The 21,764-nt window shown below is 45.3% G+C and overlaps 2 protein-coding genes across 2 annotated transcripts; both read right to left on the bottom strand.

The window, feature by feature from the left end:
• Positions 1-626: 626 nt before the first annotated feature.
• LOC119653958 lies at positions 627-2,219 on the bottom strand. The gene has a single exon (XM_038059118.1). The coding sequence runs from the start codon at positions 2,217-2,219 to the stop codon at positions 627-629; it is 1,593 nt and encodes a 530-aa protein (XP_037915046.1).
• Positions 2,220-2,389: 170 nt separating this feature from the next.
• LOC119653957 lies at positions 2,390-5,302 on the bottom strand. The gene is made up of 2 exons (XM_038059117.1): positions 5,065-5,302; positions 2,390-4,935 (listed from the first exon to the last, which is right to left on the bottom strand). The coding sequence occupies exons 1-2, from the start codon at positions 5,300-5,302 to the stop codon at positions 2,390-2,392; spliced, it is 2,784 nt and encodes a 927-aa protein (XP_037915045.1).
• Between the last annotated feature and the right edge of the window lie 16,462 nt (positions 5,303-21,764).

Below are 21,764 nucleotides of genomic sequence, written 5' to 3'. Positions count from 1 at the left end.
TTTCCGATGCATACAATAGTTTTTATTGAGTTTTGAAAAAAGGAAGTTATGCTGCCGCACCCTGTATAACTTATACTGAAGCGATGAACTTAATGGGACTTGTCTCAATCCTGATAGGTCCACTCGGTGATACACCGGGTGAGTCTTTCTTCTTGATCAAGTGAAACACCTGCTCAAGTCAAAACCAAGTAAAGTTCGTTTTTAAGTCTGTCAGTATGTTCATTGGGTGAAACACCGAATGAGTCCGTCTTTCTTAATTGGGTGGAACACCGAATCAAGTTTAGTCCAGTAGAGTATATTTCCAAATCTTCGAAGTCTCCAGCAGCCTCACTGGAGAAGAATAAAAGGCTTAGTTCTTCGGGACTTGAAAATACACTAAATTCTTTATTAATTGTTCTCGCTTAAATAGGTACAAAAGTGCTTACGCGCTAATATCAAAAAGTGAACAAAAATGCTTACTTGCTATGAGAAAAATTACAAATTGCTTACATGCTAAATATGCGTGCATGCGGAAAATATTCACCTTGGATATGCAAATATTTTTTGCATGCACCGGATGCGCGTGCAGACGGTTTTTTTTACTGCAGCCTGAACATCCTCCCCTCCGTTGAGCGTTAGGTCAACCGTTATTCTGGATCAATCGCAATCGTAAAGGCTGGGGTTGAAAGATTCCTAGGTAGAGGTATCGGTTTCGTAGTAGTGTTACGAGAGGTCCTACATCTGTGTTTCCAATAAAGGTAAATTACTACTGTTAGAATACCACCGAGACAAATGTAGGCGATAGTGATATGGTGAACGTCCTTTGGGAGTATGGTAGTCACTAGATGCTCCCGTTGTTGCAAGTTGTATAGATCCATCTTCAGTTCTGTTAAATTTTTCAGAAGGGATTCTCCTATGCCTTCGTCATTACTTAATTCGCTGCTATGTGGTGGTAAAACGAATTCGGTAAGATTCTGAATTGGTGTAAATGAAATGTTAATAGTGCTTGGAAATACTTGATGTGCTTGGATAGTTAGTGATTCCTCTCTTATGGTGCAACCTTCACGTAGTTCAATGATACCGCTTCCTGATAGAGTCATCTGAGTAACTGTTGTGCCGCAGCCTATGTTTATCTCCTTGTCTTCGAAGAAATATATCCAACGGTTGGTGTTTGGCAACTGGATCCATCGTGATGGGTTGTCTAATTTGGACATTTTGCATCGTTCTTTGGAAGGAATGTGACTGATGAAGCTCATTTCACATGCATTAACTCTTGATCCTATCCGATATAGGGGATGCCGTTGTCTGCAGACGTAGTTCAACTTCTGAGTCCGATGGCAGTGCTCCACCTCCTGATCAGGCATGGGATAGTACTGGTCACGATCCCAATTAACGATTAGATAACGTAACGTTGTTGTGATTGCAGTGGCGATTCCATTAGCAGAGATGGGCACAGGAACAATATAGAATAGCTCGAAACTTTCGACCGATATTAATGGTAGTTTTAATCGGAAGATAATATGCTCTGCCATGATGCGTCCTTCAATAGTCATGATATTATACAGCTCTAGTAGATCGTTCGATTTAGTTGGCACCCGTAAATGTGGAGGTAGTTCCTCCCTGATGTTCGATAACTCCTGTTGTAGTTGTTGTGGTGCCAACAATTGCGGGTTAAATTTTCCATGGTGCGTGTCAATAAGGATGTCTAGTAAACTGGTTTGTACCTTTTGATAGTGGTTGACTGATAATAAGAGCTGCAACGCTGCTGATGAAAAGGTCTGCATCACTTCTTGCTCCCACACTTCCTTGGCTATTTTGTTTGTTTGTGTGGCGGTATGGTTGAGAGCTACGTTTAGAGTTTGCATCGATTTGTGGGTTGATTGCTCCAAGTTCATCATTACATTGACCGTGGAGTCAACGATGGACGTCTGGTTTTTCATTAGTTGCAGGAGATGTTCGTCGTTCCCCTTTAAGTTCTTTATAGTTTCTGTCATCTTTGTAGCATAGTCAGAATCGAGTACTCCGAAGAGTGAGTTGGCAAGGTTACCAACGATATTTAGAGCTCCTCTTTTATGTCTTCGTGACATCTCGTTATTGAATGGCCGTAACAGTTCGTTATTAACTGCTATATCGCTTAAGAGGTGGTTAAGCTGCATTGTGGTGGCTAAACAGGAGTTATTGTTGTGTAGTTGGTTACAAATATTGTGAAGTCTCGCAATTCCTGTTTGTAGGTTGTCCATGTTCTTCCAGTATGATGTGAGGTTATAATAGATTATCAAATTGCAATCGTTCAAGATCAAGTGGGCGGCTCCTAAATTTTCGAAGTAGATACCTGGTGGAGATTGGAAAGGGGTGATCCGTGCTGGGTTGGCTAGAACGGGTAGGATTAAACTAGTCCACAGTAGCAGGTTTACAGGGGCGAAATTCTCTTCTTCTTCGCTCTTGAACATCGAGTTGCTTCTGAGTTTTGCGTGCAGGTATCTATAATCCGTTCCTTTGATGCAGCTGGGGGTTTTTGCTGCGAGGAGTCTTCGGTGTCATTCGGTTCTACCGGTAACGGTGCTAAGTTATGAATTGGTCTCTGTAGGACTCCTGACGATGTTTTGATCTCTGCTATTCTTATTAGACCATCTCGACCTTTTATCCCCTTTATTATTCGCCCCAATCTCCACTGCAGAACGGGAATATTGTCTTCTTTGATAGCCACCAGCATTCCAGGTTTTACGTTTTCGCAGCTCTGTTTCCATTTTTGACGCTGTTGCAGTTCCGACAAATATTCACTTGACCATCTTTGCCAGAATCTATTCTTTATGTCGTTGATTTCCTTCCATCTTTGCGGTAAATTTGCCTTTACTGCTTGGGCGTGTACATCAACTGGGTTCGTTAGTGGTTCCCCAATTAAGAAATGGCCTGGAGTTAATGCCGTAAGGTCTCCGGCCTCGGATGATAGAGGTGTCAGTGGCCTTGAATTCAAAATAGCCTCGACTTCGATTATTAAAGTTGCCATTTCTTCATACGTAAGTTTTGCTGGGGACGTGTTTCTGATTAAAAAGTGTTTGGCAGATTTTACTGCCGCCTCCCACAGGCCACCGAAATGAGGCGATCTTGGTGGAATAAAATGAAAATCAATACCCTTGGGTGTGCAAAAATTGATCAGTTGTTCTTGGGATTGTTCCCCGTATATGCTTTCGTTTAATTCTGCTAGTTGATTTTTGGCGCCCACAAAGTTAGTTGCATTGTCGCAATATAGATTTCGACAATGTCCTCTACGCCCAATGAAACGTTTCAGCGCATTGATGAAGGCTTCTGTCGTTAGATTCGTCACTAGTTCCAGGTGCACCGCCTTTGTTGCAAAGCAACAAAAAACAGCAAGGTACGCCTTTTGCGGACGATTGCCTCTCCCCTTAAAGTGAATCCATAGAGGGCCGGCGAAGTCGATACCAGTATTCGTGAATGGTCTGGCTGGTTGTACTCGATGGGCGGGCAGGTTTCCCATGAGCTGCGTCATGAGTTTTGGTTTCGCCCTTGCGCATTTCATACAGCTCTGCACGATAGATCTGATGGCTGCTTTGCCCTTGATAGGCCAAAATCGTTGTCTCGCTATTGCCAATAAGGCTTGTGGTCCGGCGTGAAGATGCTTATGATGCAGATCATTTAAAATCAATCGAGTTACGTAATGGCCGTAAGGAAGAACGATCGGGTGTTTGGTATCATAAGTTAAATTTGAAGCTTCAAGCCGACCGCCGACTCTCAAAAGTCCGAATTCGTCTAAGAATGGATGCAGACTGCTCAATGGATCGCTGTTGTTTAATTGCTTGTTACATGTTAGTTGCTGCATAGATTCTCGATACACATCCAATTGAGCTTCCTTCACTATTACTCGCAAGGCTTCCTCCATTTCGCTTGCAGTTAAGAGCGATTTTCCTCGTTCCTTGTGGTTCGTTGTTCGTGCATTCCTAACGAACCGTAGCACATGTGCCATTATGCGTTGCAGTCGTTGAAAAGAGTTTTGATGGTCGATTTGATTGATAAGGGAAATTGAGTCCTTCACCATGGCCAATACCATTTTTGAACGTTTTTTCTCCAAGGTGGTATCTACACTATGAAACCTTTCCGGCCAGCACTCTTCAGTCCCATGAAGAAATATAGGCCCATAGAACCAGAGGGCATAATTCTGCAGTTTTCCAGGAGCGACACCTCTCGATACCAAATCTGCTGGATTCTCCTTTGAATGTATGTGCCTCCATTGCTTGGGTGAGGATTTTTGTTGTATAGCAGCGACTCGATTAGCCACGAACGTATAAAATGACGATGCTTCTGCATTGATCCAATTTAGGACAATTTCGGAGTCGGTCCAGTAAAAGCAATTATAGTCTGGAATTTCTATGTCCCGTTTAAGCCGATGAGCGAGTTCAGCTGCTAGCCTTGCTGCACACAATTCCAATCTTGGTAGGGTCACTCGTTTTAATGGTGCCACCTTCGACTTTGCACATAAAAGACGAACTGTGCGAACCCCATCTGACTGAATAGCTCGTAAATATACCGCTGCACCATACGCCTTTTCCGAAGCGTCCGAAAAGACATGTAACTGTATTTTTTCAGGTACCTTCCCTCCAAATATGTGACGAGGTACCTTAATTTGATTCAGCCCCTGCAAGTCATTATAATATCTTGACCATTCCGCCTGTAGTTCTAAAGGAATTTCTTCATCCCAACCTATTTTGAGACTCCACAGCCTTTGAAGGAAGATTTTAGCAGTAACTGTAACTGGTGCCATCAATCCTAGCGGATCGAACAGATGAGCGATATCGGATAGCGCTGATCTCTTTGTTACTTTCTTAGATTCCGTGTATGGGCATCTAATTTGAAATTCATCTGTCTTAGGAGTCCAAACTAATCCCAGTGTCTTCACGTTTTCCTCCCTTTCTTGGGTTATGTCCAGTTGGAGTGCCTGATCTTCAACAGGAATGTTGTTTAAAAGATTCTTGTTGTTTGCTCACCACTTTCGAAGCTTAAAGCCGGGTGATTGCAAGATTGTGCGAAGTTGATGTTGCGTCTCAATAGCTTCTGTCAAGGTGTTTGCACCTGACATCACATCGTCCATATAAAAATCCCGTCTTAATGCAGTCGAACCGGATGGGTATTTGTGCGTTGTCTGTGATGACAATTCTTGTAGGCATTTGGTGGCTAGATATGGTGCAGAGGAAGTACCATATGTGACCGTGTTCAGCTGATAACATCTTATAGGTTCATTAGGCTCATTTCGCCATAGAATTAGTTGAAATCTCTTGTCTTCCTCCGACACCTGGACTTGTCGATACATCTTTTCGATGTCAGCAGTAAAAACAAAGCAAGGCAGCCGAAATCGTATGAGAATGGTAAATAATTCGGATTGGATGGTAGGACCTGTAGCAAGTACATCGTTCAAACTATATCCAGAAGAGGTTTCCGAAGAGGCGTCAAAAACTACTCTAAGTTTAGTGGTGGTGCTCTCTGGCTTCAAAACGCTATGATGGGGAAGAAAGTAATGAAGACTCGGAATGCTTCCTTCATCTATTTCCGTCATATGCCCCAGTTGCTTGTATCCGTCCATAAATTCATTGTACTGTTTGCGTAGTTCTGGGTTTCGTGCTAATCTCCATTCTAATTTGAAAAGTCGCCTCTCCGCATTGCCCCTAGATTTGCCGAGTTTTGCTGGATCCACCTTGAAAGGCAGTTTCACAATGAAACGTCCATTGTTCGTTCGTTTCATGATTTGAGCAAAATGATTTTCACACTTTATTTCTTGTGTTGTCATCGCAAGGTTCTCTGTAGATTCTGGTTCCTCCAGTTTCCAAAAACGCTCTATCTGCTCGCTGAGCTTGGAATCATCGGTGTTGAGGATGCCGCATGTAACCTCTTTCTGATAGGATGTTGCAACCCTTCCAGCAATTATCCAACCAAAGACCGTGTTTTACAGCAGTGGCAGGTTCCTTGATAGCCGCATTTGCCCTGTAGCTAATAGTTCGTAGTAGATGTCAGCTCCGAGAAGTAGATCAATACGCCCTTCCCGGTCAAAATGAGGATCGGCAAGCTGAATGTTGCCGGGTATGGCCCAACTCCTTGAATTCAGACCTTGCGATGGTTGAGAGGATGTTATATGTGGTAAAACTATAGCGTCTATCTTCCGTGCAAACGTAGTGATTCTTGATTGCAATGACAACGTTACCTTCTGTTGCGATTGTTGCGACGCTCCGCCCAGACCACGAATGTGTATATGGTAACTAGTTGGTTGTAGTCCCAGCTTTCTCACAGCCGTTTCTGTAATTATGTTTATTTGGGAGCCACTATCCAGCAGAGCTCTCATTTCTATCGACTTGCCTTTTTGGTTTGTCACCTTGATGAGTGCAGTAGCTAATAGAACAAAAGGTCCCTCTGATGCTGATATTTCCGTTGATAATGCAATAGAATAGTTGACATTTGTAGAACCCTTGCCCTTTACAATACTTGATACTTGACCTTGCTTGGTGGCGTTGGCTGTTGTTTGAATTGCGGTGATAGAGGGCGTTGTTTTGTCTTGATTGTTGGCGTCCATATGTAGTAGAGTGTTGTGCTTCTTTCCACATTTAAGACAACTTCCTGCGCTGCACTGTGCACTTCGATGTCCTTCCCGTAGGCAGTTCAAACATAGCCTCAGCTGCTTGATTTTGGCTACTCGATCCCAAATGGACAATTGTTTAAAGGCTTCACATGTGTAGATTCGATGGCTTCCCTTGCAGTTTTTGCACTGTAAAGATTGACTGTCCTTGGTGGATATTAAAGCCGAGGTTCGGTTTGTATGTTTGTTTTGAGTCGTACTCCTCTTGTCGCTACATAAGGCCTCTAAAGACTGAAAGCGTCTTTCCAAAAACGCGAGAAATGCATCAACCGGCTGCAGTTCTCGTGGTGAAGTCAAAGTTTGTTCGTATAAGGCGTGCGTAACCTTGTCTAACTTTTTCAGTAAAATATGTAATAAAATGGGATCCCAACTAGCTATATTGATATTAAAGTTCTTGAGTCCTGCTAGACATTCCTTCGTAATGTCATGAAGTTTTTTCAAAGCACTGGGGGAATCCGAAGTAATCATCGGCTGTTGTGTGAACCTATCCAATAGCGTGGCTACCCTCAATCGTTGATTGCTGTTGCGGTTTGTTAGCGTTGTCCATGCAATGTCATAATTTTCGTCAGTGATGGGCAGATGACGTATAAGTCGCTCTGCTTCACCCTTTAGATTGGTCTTCAAATACCACATTTTCTGAGCATTTCCCAATTGCTGTTCGTGGATCATCTGGCGGAATAAGTCGTGGAAGGATTGCCATTGTGCATAATCGCCGTCAAAGGCAGGAATTGTCACGTGTGGCAAGTTGATGCTTGGAAAGGCCCTTGTAGCGGTAGCTATGCTAGGCTCTAGCTTTGAACGGCATTCAGCGAGAAATATTAAGTGTCTTGAATTCGCTCTTCGAGATTGAGAAAATTCTCCTCGTTGTACCCTAACTCATTTGGATCGCTGGAATATTGCCATATATTCTGATGGCCCTGACGCAACTCTTCCCAGTACTTTGATAAAGTAGCTGCCTTCAATTCGTAGTATGATTTGGGTTGTGCCTGTTCAACTGTGTCGATGCCGCTAATAATGTTTTCCACAGCCCGTATCCTTGATTGCTGTTGCCTTATTAGTACCACGACATCGCTGGGAAGCTCGTTCTGAGCATTGTTTGCTGCCGTGGCGGCCTTTGTATCTAAAGCACCCGTGGCTGATTTACCCAAATCGATATTCAACTTGGACGTGCCTTCCAAACCCTGAAGGCGTTCCGCAATGTCCTCCCTGTACTTGGTGTACTCGCGCTGCATTGAAGAGAAATATTGTTTCTCGAAATATGGATGAGCTGGAAGATAATGCGCTAACTCTTCAAGCTCTTCATTTCTCTCCGAAAAGGCTGTCCAGAGATTTTCCAATTGTTCCAATCTCGTCATGAGATATTCCCTTGTCTTACGAGCTACCGAATCTTTCCGGTAGTTACTCAAAAGACGCTGAATCTCCTGGCCCGTCACATCTTGTTGTTGAGTGAGATTATTAATTTTCTCAAGTATCGCCTCCATGATTGGCTAGGATAATTCTGCAAAGTTATTAACTCGCCTCGTGTCCTTTTAATGTTGTGATCGGCCGATCACGTCGGGGTCACCAAAAAATGTCTCAATCCTGATAGGTCCACTCGGTGATACACCGGGTGAGTCTTTCTTCTTGATCAAGTGAAACACCTGCTCAAGTCAAAACCAAGTAAAGTTCGTTTTTAAGTCTGTCAGTATGTTCATTGGGTGAAACACCGAATGAGTCCGTCTTTCTTAATTGGGTGGAACACCGAATCAAGTTTAGTCCAGTAGAGTATATTTCCAAATCTTCGAAGTCTCCAGCAGCCTCACTGGAGAGGAATAAAAGGCTTAGTTCTTCGGGACTTGAAAATACACTAAATTCTTTATTAATTGTTCTCGCTTAAATAGGTACAAAAGTGCTTACGCGCTAATATCAAAAAGTGTACAAAAATGCTTACTTGCTATGAGAAAAATTACAAATTGCTTACATGCTAAATATGCGTGCATGCGGAAAATATTCACCTTGGATATGCAAATATTTTTTGCATGCACCGGATGCGCGTGCAGACGGTTTTTTTTTACTGCAGCCTGAACAGGACTTTTCGGGTAAATTTTTAAAATATGGCAATATCCTATTATTAGTTTTATTTGTGGAGATATCGAAATGGGCTGTATTTTGAGGCCTGCATTTGATACAGATTGGATAAGTTCTGGGAACGAGAACTGTTTGACTTTCCGGGTCACACATTTTGACCTTGACTCCCCCATATTCCACTCGACATCAGAAGTAAAATCAGTTTTGAAAAATACTACCCTGATACCCCGCATAACCATATTCTGTGAAAAAATGGTACCACTCATTGAATGTAAAGGGACTCACATACCAAATTTCGTGGCAATAAGTTCAGTCGTTTCCGAGTAAATCGGGTGTGAGATATAGACAGGCAGGCAAACAGCAGACATGGAATCGATTTTAATAAGGTTTTGCTTCACACAAAAACCCAAAAATACCACGCGGGGCGAGATAAGTTACTAATTGCTACCCGTATTGGTGTTTTATAAATATTTTTTCCAATGCTAATACCAAGGCCCGGACAGAGGCTACGTAAAGCAAACCCGAAATAACAAACCTGGGTACTTGGAAAGTTGCTAATATACAATATAAACAGGTGCCTAAACTCATATGGAAATATCGCACACAGCTCGGGCGCTGCGATAAAAGACTAAGTTATGTAAAACTTTCCAAAGGTGTTGTCAACGCCCTCAGCTACATCCGAAATGAGAATCTCTATGGTTATTGAGGTAATCAGAGGGCATACAAATATAGACAACGATTGCTAAGATGCTAAGATGCTATGAAAAGGGTTTAGCTGAGTGAGTAAAAAATAAACTGTCTAAATGCCGCCATCCACGTTCAATTTGGTCAGTTACGCTTGAACAGCGGCAATTGACCGACAGACGGGACGTGGATGGTATGCGGCAGGCCTGTCAGTCTGGACTCTTTAGGCGGCCGTTGATCGAATGAAAAATGATTCGACCCAACGGCCAGACAAGAATTTAACGTTCGCTTAGGCTGGAAACGAGAATTTTAGGGGCATGATCATTGCTGGTAAAATTTTTTTTTGATAAATGCACAAAAATATCTCAAATTTTCGACCAAGTAAAGAAGAAGACTTGCTAAGTGATGTGGCAGCCGGTCCGGGGCAGCAGCTCCAATACCCTGCAGTGCTTCGCTTCCGGAAAGAAGACCAAAGGAAATCGATGAAACTAGTTCTCAGTCTGAAGGGTCATGGCACTCTGACTATCTGCATTAATTGGCATGGAGTATGGTGGCACCGAACTGAATGTTGCATGATGCATTAACAGCGCTAGATTCGCTTTCGCTACCCCGCCTAAAATCTGAAAAGGCAGTTATATCAACAACAAGATCAAACTGATATTGACTGTGCTAATGTTCTTTATGTGTTGCTAAATCGGAATAGCACATGGAAAGTGACACCTACTGTTACTTAAAAGCTCCAAGCCATTGTCAATATTTGTCTGCGTCCTATCATTGGAGTAAGCTGGTCTGCCGCATAGGTGTCGTTGATTCGCTATCCCTCAATAAGAGGTAAATTGCGCTGATATTGCATATATAAACCAGTGGTGAAAACGGAAACTGAAGGCGTCATATAGGAAAGTTTTTGTGTATTGCCTATATAAGCATTCGTCCCATTTTTACGAAGTTCATAATGTTTATGCATTCAATTTATCAGACCATAGACTTTAGTATGAAACTATTATTCAAAGTCTTAGAATGGAATTTTCCAAAAGGGGCAATTTTGACTTATTATAAGTCTATAGTGCAATAGCCACCAAACTTGGTAGTATTATACTCTATAATATAGCCTATTTTACTGCAAAAGTTGATGATATTAGGGTAACCTTGAGATGGGTTCCCAGTCAATTTCTAAGAAATATACTTACAATGAATATGGTAATATACTATTCTTAACTTTATTCAAACAGGTATCCGTACGAAGAGTATTTGGAGGTCTAGATACCATGTGCATGGACCACCATATTTCTTTTCAAACATTTGGGCAGGGTAGAATGGGTCCTTGAAGTAGCTAACCCTTTTCGAACCCCCGCATTCCTCGTCTTTGTAAGGGGAGGGGGGAGAGGGGACCTCATTGCGAGAGGATTCATAGGCCTCAATTTCCTACTAAATTTCGTATCAGTAGGGATAACCGTTTTTGAGATGATAGGTGTAGCAGACAGACTGACAGCCGGATGGATGGACAGACAGTAAACCGATTTAAATACGGTTTTATTTTACACGAAACCTCAAAAAAAAGCAAAGAAGGGCAAAAAGATATAGCACGCTACATCGTCCGTCCAAAAAAGAGGAGGAAAGGAAGAACAACTAGGCATTTGCAGAAGCTCTTAGTTAGACCCGCTAGAAGATGAATCCCGAAGACAATGGAACAGAAAACGAACGCCGTGGTAAAAGCCGCCGAACAACTCGCGAGGAAGTTCCTTAATAGCAAGAAAATCCAAATTGCATGGGTAATATACAGGGCACGAATGTAGGTAATCGAATGCTATCATCATCATCATCATCATCATCAACGGCGCAACAACCGGTATCCGGTCTAGGCCTGCCTTAATAAGGAACTCCAGACATCCCGGTTTTGCGCCGAGGTCCACCAATTCGATATCCCTAAAAGCTGTTTGGCGTCCTGACCCACGCCATCGCTCCATCTTAGGCAGGGTCTGCCTCGTCTTCTTTTTCTACCACAGATATTGCCCTTATAGACTTTCCGGGTGGGATCATCCTCATCCATACGGATTAAGTGACCCGCCCACCGTAACCTATTGAGCCGGATTTTATCCACAACCGGACGATCATGGTATCGCTCATAGATTTCGTCATTGTGTAGGCTACGGAATCGTCCATCCTCATGTAGGGGGCCAAAAATTCTTCGGAGGATTCTTCTCTCGAACGCGGCCAAGAGTTCGCAATTTTTCTTGCTAAGAACCCAGATTTCCGAGGAATACATGAGGACTGGCAAGATCATAGTCTTGTACAGTAAGAACTTTGACCCTATGGTGAGACGTTTCGAGCGGAACAGTCTGTAAGCTGAAGTAGGCTCTGTTGGCTGACAACAACCGTGCGCGGATTTCATCATCGTATCGAATGTTATAGGTGTCTAAAATATGGACCTGCACATTGCAGATGCGGTCATATATGTTACCAAGCGAAGACCCCCAACGAAAACGAAAATTGGATTCTCTGCAAGGATCGTAGCGCGTCTGGTGAAAGTATTACACTTATTGCGAGTCCGGAGCGATGCCCGCATGATCCGCATCCTACAAATTAACATACACGTTTTAGACACGGTTGAGCGAATCCTGGTTGGAGGTGACGTTAATGTTAGAGCCTTTGAATGGGGGATGGAGATTACCTTTGGAGTAGTAGAAGGATCCATCCTAGCCGCGGATCACTGGAACACTTCCTATGATTGTCTGCTAAGACTCCACATGCCAGAGGAGTAGCTCCTGAACGGCACATGTTGACACAAACATCGTTGATGAGGCGAAAAGCAGACTTGGATGGTTTCAGCCTTGCCCTGCAAAAACCAAAGGAGCCATGTTTACTAGAAAGAGAATCGTGACCCTGCTGTTCCATATTGATCAGTGAGTTGACTATGGAATCAAAAGCAACCGTTGAGTTTCTCCCAGTAAATCGAAGCAGCGGACAGGGTTGCAGTTGGAGTCTTGGCCTTGAGGCGGCTAATGGCGATTGTTGGAGGACCTGTATTTACCAGGGGCCTATATCCATCAGGCGACGCCTTCTTATGGTAGCAACGCATTCCGTTCTACTCTTCGGCGCGGAGGTATGGGCTGATGCCATTGAAGATACATGCAGAAAGAGTGGCGAATGCCGTCTGCTTATTGCATTGTTTCAGAACCAGCCGTGATGATGATCGCCTGGGCAATCTCGTTGCCCATCTTGCTAAAAAAAAGTCAAACTACTTGTAGCCGGATTTAAAGTGGTAGTTGCCCGTGAAAAACGTCAATGCACACTTAGCGAGTGGCAACTTTCTTGGCAAAATGAGCCCATAGGCAGATGGACTTATGGCAATTGAGATCGGTGGCTGAACCGAAAGCATGGTGAGATTGGCTATTTCCTTACTCAAATTTAAGTGAGCATTCAGTCTTACCAGCACAATATTGGGAAGGCAAGATTTACTGTTTGTGTGTTCTGCAATGGAGTGGCAGACGACGCCGAACACACCTTTTTCTCTTGGGTTTTGTCAGCCCTTTATGCATACACAAAGGAGCTTTCTCCAGACAACGTTGTCAGGGGGGTTCTGAGGAACGCTGACAGATAGAGTCGTGTTGCGCATTAAATTCGGTCTCTCCTTGTCTAGAAGAAGGTTGGACCAGGAGAAGGATCGGTTGCCAAGGGGTTTCTTCAATAACAACTCCCTCCCTCCTCTCCTCCCCTACCGTTGGTGAAAGAAATTCCGTGAGTTGAAGGCTACCTATTCCCGGCTAGCCTGAAGTAATATGTCAGACTGTTCCAGACTTTTTCTCTGAAAAAGAGGTGTTTAGTTGGTATTGTGATGGCGCACCCTTACAGGAGTCCAACACTCTGCGCGTGAATGCATTCACCCGCACTACTAAAAAGCAATTCGGAATACCGAAAACTGGGCGCTTTAGTTATAAAGGTTTTGAGTTTATCTTATAGGAAGATATTTATGCATATTTTTTCTCTTCACAGATAGCTACAAATTGAAAATATTCTTTGATATATTGTCAAACTTACAATTGTATATACATAAGTATTGCGCTCATGCTAAACAAACATTGTCTATTACGGCATGCAGATTTGTACATACATATGTATACACATACCTATATAAATTGATAACACGCATCTGAATATTTCCACTTTACTACATGCACCAAAGCTTACATAACATATATATGTACATTAAATACAAAAGTTGAATACGGCTAATACTAACGTAGATATGTATCCCTGTGTGGAAAACTGCCCGAAAAAATTTTTTTTGTTAGGTTGGTTTCTCGATCTCATCAAACGCTGCCTCCCTCTTCGTCCTGAGGATTTTCATTCAATTCAAAACTGGACAGGGGTGTGAATTATCGTTGGAAAGTGCAGGTTTGCACCTAGACTGGTTTCAGGTAACACAGAGATGGATGGTGGCCATCTACTGAAGAACGGAGCTGAGCAAGTTGCTACTGCTAAGTTGTGGGGCCGACTGTCAGAATATGGCGTGTAATGTGACTTCAATCCATATGATGGTGACGCCATACATGTCTTGTAGTACGATGCATTCACGTTAAACAGAAAACTGTGGCCCTCTATAATTTTGCTAGTAATAGTTGGATTGCATAAAAATTTTCCAGAATTATGCCTTATATTAATTTCTTACTTCTAGGACGAGCTTAAGAGGAGTTTTCAGGTAAATTTCTAACATGCAGTAATATTCTATTATTAACTTTATTTGAGCAGATATCGGAATGGGATGCATTTCAGGCCTTGATTTTGATAGGCGCATTACTGTGATTTTTTTAGATTATTCGGTCTGAGAAAGAGACCTGCTTCATTCTTTGTTGAACACATTTTGGGTCCTTACTACCCTGCGTTCCACCCAATGCCGAAAAGTGCTAATCAAGCTCTTTGGTTTGACACCTCACTTGATTATATTCTGTAGAAAGCTGCCTTCTACTAATCCCAACGCAAACTCATGCCATTTATAGTGTGTAAAGGGACACAAAGACCAAATATTCTTTTTGCATCTGAACTCCGAAATACTTCTCGTTACGATATCTGTCAAATAAACTTTAAGTTGATCCTAATTTCACAGTAGTATAATTTTTAAGACGACGCAGGATACTGGACAGTTTATTGGAAATCCCGCTATTATTAACCAAAATTATAAACCGTTTCTTTAAATTACAATAAATTTAATTTAGAAACAATGCACTACACTTTGTTATTTAGGTGTTTACGCCGCCGCGGTTGGAAACAGAAGAGACCGACTTATTTCCATGCGGTCCTTACTGTCCCAACCAACGGCATTTTTCCACCGCTAATTCTCCACTCCCCTGGTGCGTTCAGAAAATGAGTGAGTGGAGAGTTCCGCGCCATCTACCCGTCCGCATCCGCAACATTCGAAATAAATTTCGAATGCTGCAGATCCTGCCGCGCCACATCACTCCGCCCCCAGACGAAACCTAGGGGGTTTCGGCGTCGGATCCCGGAACTTCGTTCGCCGTTAATCCACAAAGCGGACACGACGCTGCTTCGGGGCGCATACGGGTTTCAGCCTGGACAAAGAGACCGCCTTTTTGTGACCACCGATCTCGAGCTGGAAGAAATGTTCTCCCCTCTCGAGAACGCGGTACGGGCCCTCATATGGGGGCTGCAGCGCCTTCCGGACGGCATCCGTCCTGATAAGCACGTGCGTGCACGTGTCCAGTTCCTTGGGCGAACAAGCAGGTATGGACCCGAGTCGAGTGGGTGGTGGCACTTTTATGCGTCGGAGATTGTCCTTCAGCAGACGCACCAACCCCGACTCCGTGAGACCCGATCTCTTGTCGAAGACCGGATCGCTTGGGAGTCTTGGGTTCTCCCCGTATACCAGCTCCGCGGGGCTGGCAGCAAATTCCTCTCGGCGGGTTGTACGAAGGCCGAGTAGGACGAGAGGCAAGACTTGAGTCCAGGACGGGTCGTCGCGTACCATGATGGCGGCTTTCAGCGTCCGGTGCCAACGTTCCAGCATCCCATTGGATTGCGGGTGGTATGCCGTAGTCCGCTGGCGTTTAAAACCCAGGAGTTTGCTAACTCCGAGAAAAGGGTGGATTCAAATTGCATTCCCTGGTCAGTGATGACCACTGCAGGGACGCCAAAGCTTCGGCACAAGATTGCGCCGTAATGTCTTTCAGAGGTATTGCCTCAGGCCACCGCGTGAACCTGTCGATGATTGTGAGGCATTACTTGTAGCCGTGCGAGTCTCGCAAAGGCCCTATGATGTCGAGGTGTATCGTGTCGAAACGCTTGGTAGTACGGGGGAGACCTGCCTGGAGACTTTACACTTCTGGCATGCGATGCACTCTCTGGCCCAGGAATTGATATCCTTGTTCATGGAGGGCCAGAAGTATTTTCCGGTGACTAACCGATTTGTTGTCCTGATGCCGGGATGCGCCAAGTCGTGAACTGCGTGGAACACTTCCTTGCGAAATGTGGCCGGAATGTATGGCCGAGGTCCCTTTTCCGAGTCTTCGCAGCAGAGCGAGAGGTTTGAGCCGAAGATTGGCAACTCCCGAAATTTGTATTTGGGGTTGGATTTGAGGTTCTGAAGTGCTGCGTCATCCTCCTGCGCTTTGGCAATAGCCGAGAAATCGAGTGATGCGGGGATGTTAACCTCGGAGACACGAGACAAAGCGTCAGCAACTATGTTGTCCTTGCCGGACACGTGCTGGATGTCTGACGTAAACTGGCTGATGAAGCTCAGGTGTCGAAGCTGACGAGGGGACGCTTTGTCGGGCTTTTGTTTCAAAGCATAAGTGAGAGGCTTATGGTCCGTGAACACTGTGAACGGCCTGCCTTCTAGGGAGAGACGGAAGTATTTGATGCTCAAGTACGCGGCGAGCAGTTCGCGATCGTAGGTACTGTAGTTCCGTTGAGCGGGATTCAACTGTTTCGAGAAGAAGCTCAACGGCTGCTAAACTTAATCCACCTTTTGGTGAAGGGCAGCACCTACTGCGATGTCAGAGGCATCAACAAAAAGGCTAGGGGTGCATCTTGTTGAGGAAATGCCAAAAGTGTAGCATCGGCCAGTTGCTGTCGGGATTTATTGAACGCGCGGACAGCCTCTTCAGACCACACAATCTCTCGTGTGTCTTTTGTTTTGGGGCCAGACAAGTACGCGTTCAAAACGGACTGGTGATGGGCGGCCTTGGGCAGGAAACGACGGTGAAAGTTTAGCATGCCCAAGAACCTCCTCAACTCCCTCACTGTCTTCGGACGCGGGAAGCTTGTAATTGCTTGCACCTTGTCTGGGTCGGGCTGTATTCCTTCAGAGGAAATGGAGTGGCCGAGGAATCTCACCTGTTGTTGAAGGAATTTGCATTTCTCAACGTTTAGGGCTAAACCGGCCTGAAGGAGACGTTGAAAAATACACTCGAGATGGGCTAAGTGCTCAGACTCAGTGGAAAAAGCGACCAAAACATCATCCAAAGACACGAAACAGAAATCGAGGTTTCGCAGGACTGAGTGAATGAACCTTTGAAAGGTTTGCGCCGCATTGCACAATCCGAAAGTCATTCGGGTGAACTCGAAGAGTCCAAAGGGTGTGCATATTGCCGTCTTTGGAATGTCTTCAGGAGCTACTGGGATTTAGTGATATGCCTTGGCTAAGTCTAAGGTCGAAAAGATGCGGCAATTCGCGAGGTGATGCGCAAAGTCGTGGATGAGTGGAATGGGATATCGGTCAGGAACAGTCTGTGCATTTAGCCTTCTGTAATCCCCACAGGGGCGCCATTCGCCATTTGGCTTAGGGACCATATGTAAAGGGGAAGATCAACAGCTGTTTGAGGGCCTGCAGATACCCTGTTGAACAAGTTCTTCAAATTCTTTCCGCGCGATAGCCAGTTTCTGGGGTGGTAGAGGACGCACCTTCGAGAAAATCGGGGAACCAGTAGTATTTATGTGGTGCTGCACATTGCGCTTCACTGGTTTCGAGAGACTACACTCGGTAGTAATCTGACTGATCTTTTGGAGGAGTGTCCGAACACGAGAGTCGGTGATGTCTTGCAAAAGAACGGAAAGGTTATTGTCAGCGTGAGATACCATTTGGCCCGACGAATTAAGGTTGGTTGTGGGGTCTATAAGGGACTTATTTTTCAAGTCCACCAGCAACCCATAATGACACAAGAAGTCTGCGCCTAATATGGGGAAGCTGACATCCGTCAGGATGAAACGCCACGAAAACGTCCTACGCAAGCCAAGACTCACGTCCACTTGCCTGTACCCGTAAGTATTGATGCGGGAGGAATTTGCTGCCGCCAGTTTGAGGAGTTGTGGATAAAGTCGATGATGCCGGGGTACGGGAAGAACCGAAACCTCCGCACCCGTGTCGACGAGGTAGTTGCGCCTGCTGAGGGGGTCGAAAATAGTTAGGCGACGTGGCGCTGCGCTCTGGGTGGCCGTCGCCAAGACCCCCCGCGGACCTAGTTTTTTACGGTAGGCGCGAATTTACAAGGTAGCGTACATCTTGTCGCTTTATCTCCGAAGTTACGATGGTACTAGCAAATACCTTTGTCCGCAGGCTGTCTTGACGACCTGCTACCCGAACGCCCTTTTCGTGTGGCAAACCGTGAGCGAGCTCGCGATCTGGCACTCGAACGCTGAGCGTCCAACGTCGCCCGCATCTCGGCCACGCTGGCCGTTAAAGCGGCTATCTCGCGCCGTAAGTCGCTCACCTCATCCGACTGTGGTTGAACGGCCGCTATGGTTGGGCGAACGTACACCTCCTGTACCTGGTCGGCCGTCGCTGCCAGTTCCTCCAAGGAACCGGAAACGCAAGCTAGTATCGCCTGGGTGCCCTCCGGAAGCCGTCGCAGCCAGAGCGACTTAATCAGGTCGTCGCCAATCTTGCTCCCACCCAATTGCCTCATTTCGCGAAGCAATTGGCTGGGAGTTCGATCACCCAACGTTAAACCCGCCAGCAAGTGGTCTAATTTTACCGACTCGCTTGCCGACAGGCGCCTGATCAACTCACTCTTGAGCTGAGTGTATGATGCCGACTTCACTACGTCCGACACCATAAGAATGGACTCTTCGTCCAGGCCGACCACCGCGTAGTTGAAGCGGGTCGCGTCTGATGTGATGCCGGACATTTGGAACTGCGCTTCCGAATGCACGAACCACAGCTCCGGGTTCCGCCTCCAAAACGGAGGAACGCGTACGGCGAGGGCGGTCACTTGCGGGTCCGATGGGCCTGCCGCGTCTTTGCTGTCAAACGACATCTTGTTTAACGAAAAGTACGAGTTGTATTGCAGACGCGGTGAATTTATAACGAAACGCGGTGAATTTTACTCCGACACGGCAGGCCACACCCACAAATGCACGCACAGACAGAGAAAATTACGACCGAAGCGGACGCTCTCCAACTCAGACCAAAAACACCACCAAGGAAATGGAGAACCCGCGATGCGAAACACCTAACGCCGTCTCTTGCAGCGATTTTCAATTATTATTATCACTTTTTAAATTTTTACCTGATATAATTAACAATTAGTGCGCATATTTCAAAACTAATGATAACTAATGATAATGATAATAATATCTCAAAACTAATGATAACTACTGATAATGATAATAATATTTCAAAGCTAATGATAATGATAACGTCGTCGGCTCGTAGCACTGATGTTTTTGTAGCGCCTCGATGGGATTTTGTATGCTTCCGTACTCACAAAATTTTCCAACTTGATATCCACGAGGATGATGATGGCGGAATCATCAGACTTGAGGCCGTTGCTGCGTTGTCGATGTCTGTGGCGGCGGCGCTTGTGCGGAGGTTTCGGGCTCTAGTGTCGGGGCCACAACTTTTGGATCTGAACTCCGAAATACTTCTCCTTACGATATCTGTCAAATAAACTTTAAGTTGATCCTAATTTCACAGTAGTATAATTTTTAAGACGACGCAGGATACTGGACAGTTTATTGGAAATCCCGCTATTATTAACCAAAATTATAAACCGTTTCTTTAAATTACAATAAATTTAATTTAGAAACAATGCACTACACTTTGTTATTTAGGTGTTTACGCCGCCGCGGTTGGAAACAGAAGAGCGACTTATTTCCATGCGGTCCTTACTGTCCCAACCAACGGCATTTTTCCACCGCTAATTCTCCACTCCCCTGGTGCGTTCAGAAAATGAGTGAGTGGAGAGTTCCGCGCCATCTACCCGTCCGCATCCGCAACATTCGAAATAAATTTCGAATGCTGCAGATCCTGCCGCGCCACATTCTCACCAACTTTCGTGACAACCGGTTCAATTGTTTCGAAGTAAATCCGGTGCGACCAATGAACGGACAGATGGACAGACGGAGAGACGGACAGACGGACAGATCGAAAAGCTGATTAGCAGTGAACTTGTCAGGAGGTCCATGGTGGATGTTTTCAGGCAAGTTGTATATTCAGCACACAGCCGCCGAGCTCGAAGAGTAGCTCGCAACGTCTAATCTCAAAAATGCTTTCAATTCCGTAAGAGTAGCCGCTAATTTGGGCACCATGAAAAATTAATTTCACGTGCCGAGCTATCACTTGTGGATATTGATAATTTATCTAAGAGACCAAGTCTGAAATGCATCCTGCAAGAGTCTGCTAAGATGTGACATACTGAAGAGTCGCGGCCGATTATGCCGATAATGGTGCAACACTTCTTGCAGACTTGGCATAATGATGCGACGGGTACACGGATGGACGACTGCCCTTGATTTCAGACTTGCACTGAAAAACCCGAAGTGGTGATCTTGACAGAAGGGGGAAACTCGACCCAGCGGCCCGGACAAAATTTTCCGGTGATAGCACTTAACCAAGAGTTTCCTCTAGGTTCCTCCTTTCTTCCACGAACCTAGGACAATGGAAGAAAGCGTACGCTGGGTCCTCTGGGACCCCGCAATTGGACAATTAGGCGAGGCTTTTTTCACCTGAGATAAGGGAGAGGTGGACCTGGTGTTATAAATGTTCATCATTTCGGTTGCCAGGATGTCAATCGGCATCATCGTCTGAGACGGTCCTGAAGGCAGAACACACCCTTAAGGATGTTTTTCTGTAAACCGTATTCAGCTTATGTGTATTGCCTAAAACCTGCAGTGCTTTTCCCCAAACTGGGACTGCATACAGCATGATAGAGCTCACCACCCTGGCTATGAGCAGCCTGCAAGTATGCCGCGGGTCTCCTACGTTCGGCATCATCCTTGCCAGAGCAATACTCGTAGGGGATGCTTTTTTACAAGTATGCTCTGTGTGCTGTTTAAAATTAAGTCCTCCGACTATCATTACCCCCAAGTATTTGATGGCCGGTTTGGAAGTGATGATACAATTTCCGATTCTGACGCAGGCGTAACTTCTTTTACGCCGCTTAGTGATGAGGACTGCTTCCGTCTTTTCCTTCGCGAGTGCCAGTCCAGCACTCTCCAACCAACCTTAACAACACTCATTGCTTCGCTTGAGTACAACTCAGCATTTTCGAGATGCTTTGCGACCACAATCAGTGCTATGTCATCGGCGTAATCCACCACCGTGGCCTCAATCGAAACCGGAAGGTTGAGTACATCATTATACATGATGTTCCACAGTAGTGGGCGCAGTACAGAGCCCTGTGGGACACCCGCGGAGACAACGTGCTCCTTGGGTCCATCGTCGGTATCACACCAGAGTGTCCGCTCTTTCAAGTAGCTATCGATAATAGCGGCGAGATAGGTGGGAACACCAATGGTCGCCAGAGACTTTCGTATAAGGTTCCAATTGGCCGAGTTAAATGCATTCCTCACATCCAGGGTCACCACCACACAATCTTTGCTGGTACAACCCCTTCCGTGAATTGCATTTTCGGACAACCCAGCAACCATTTTGATGGCATCAATGGTTGATCTGGTTTTACGGAACTGATACTGCCTATCTGAAAGGGCCATTTGGCTCTGGACGACTGGAAGTAATCTATTATAAATGACGCGCTCCAACATTTTCCCCATAGCGTCTAGGAGGACGGTTCCCCTGGAGGTTTGCCAGCCTTAGGCAACAGCACCAGCTTCTGCCGCTTCCATGGTGCAGGGAAGATACCCTCGTACATGCACGTTTCGAACAGCTCCGCGAAAATATCCGGTCTGCATTTAACGGAAAGTTTGAGGGCCTTACTGAGTATGCCCTCAAGACCCGGGGCTTTACTGTCGCCTATTCGACTGCAGATCTCCAACAGCTCGTCCCTGGTGACTGGTGGAATCGGCGTCACATTCAGGGGGTGCTGGAAGGTGTCAGTACCCCCCTCTTGCTAAGGAAATAACCCCTGGATTATTTGCAACAATAGTATAAGGCACGTGATCTGCGGAGACGATCGGCCTCTGAATCGTCCTGTCACGATTTTATAGA

Source organism: Hermetia illucens, chromosome 4, assembly GCF_905115235.1.
Source record: "Hermetia illucens chromosome 4, iHerIll2.2.curated.20191125, whole genome shotgun sequence".
In the NCBI taxonomy this organism is placed as follows: Eukaryota; Metazoa; Arthropoda; class Insecta; order Diptera; family Stratiomyidae; genus Hermetia; species Hermetia illucens.
Note: the sequence above shows the minus strand (reverse complement) of the source record. Positions and strands in the feature narration are given on the sequence as shown.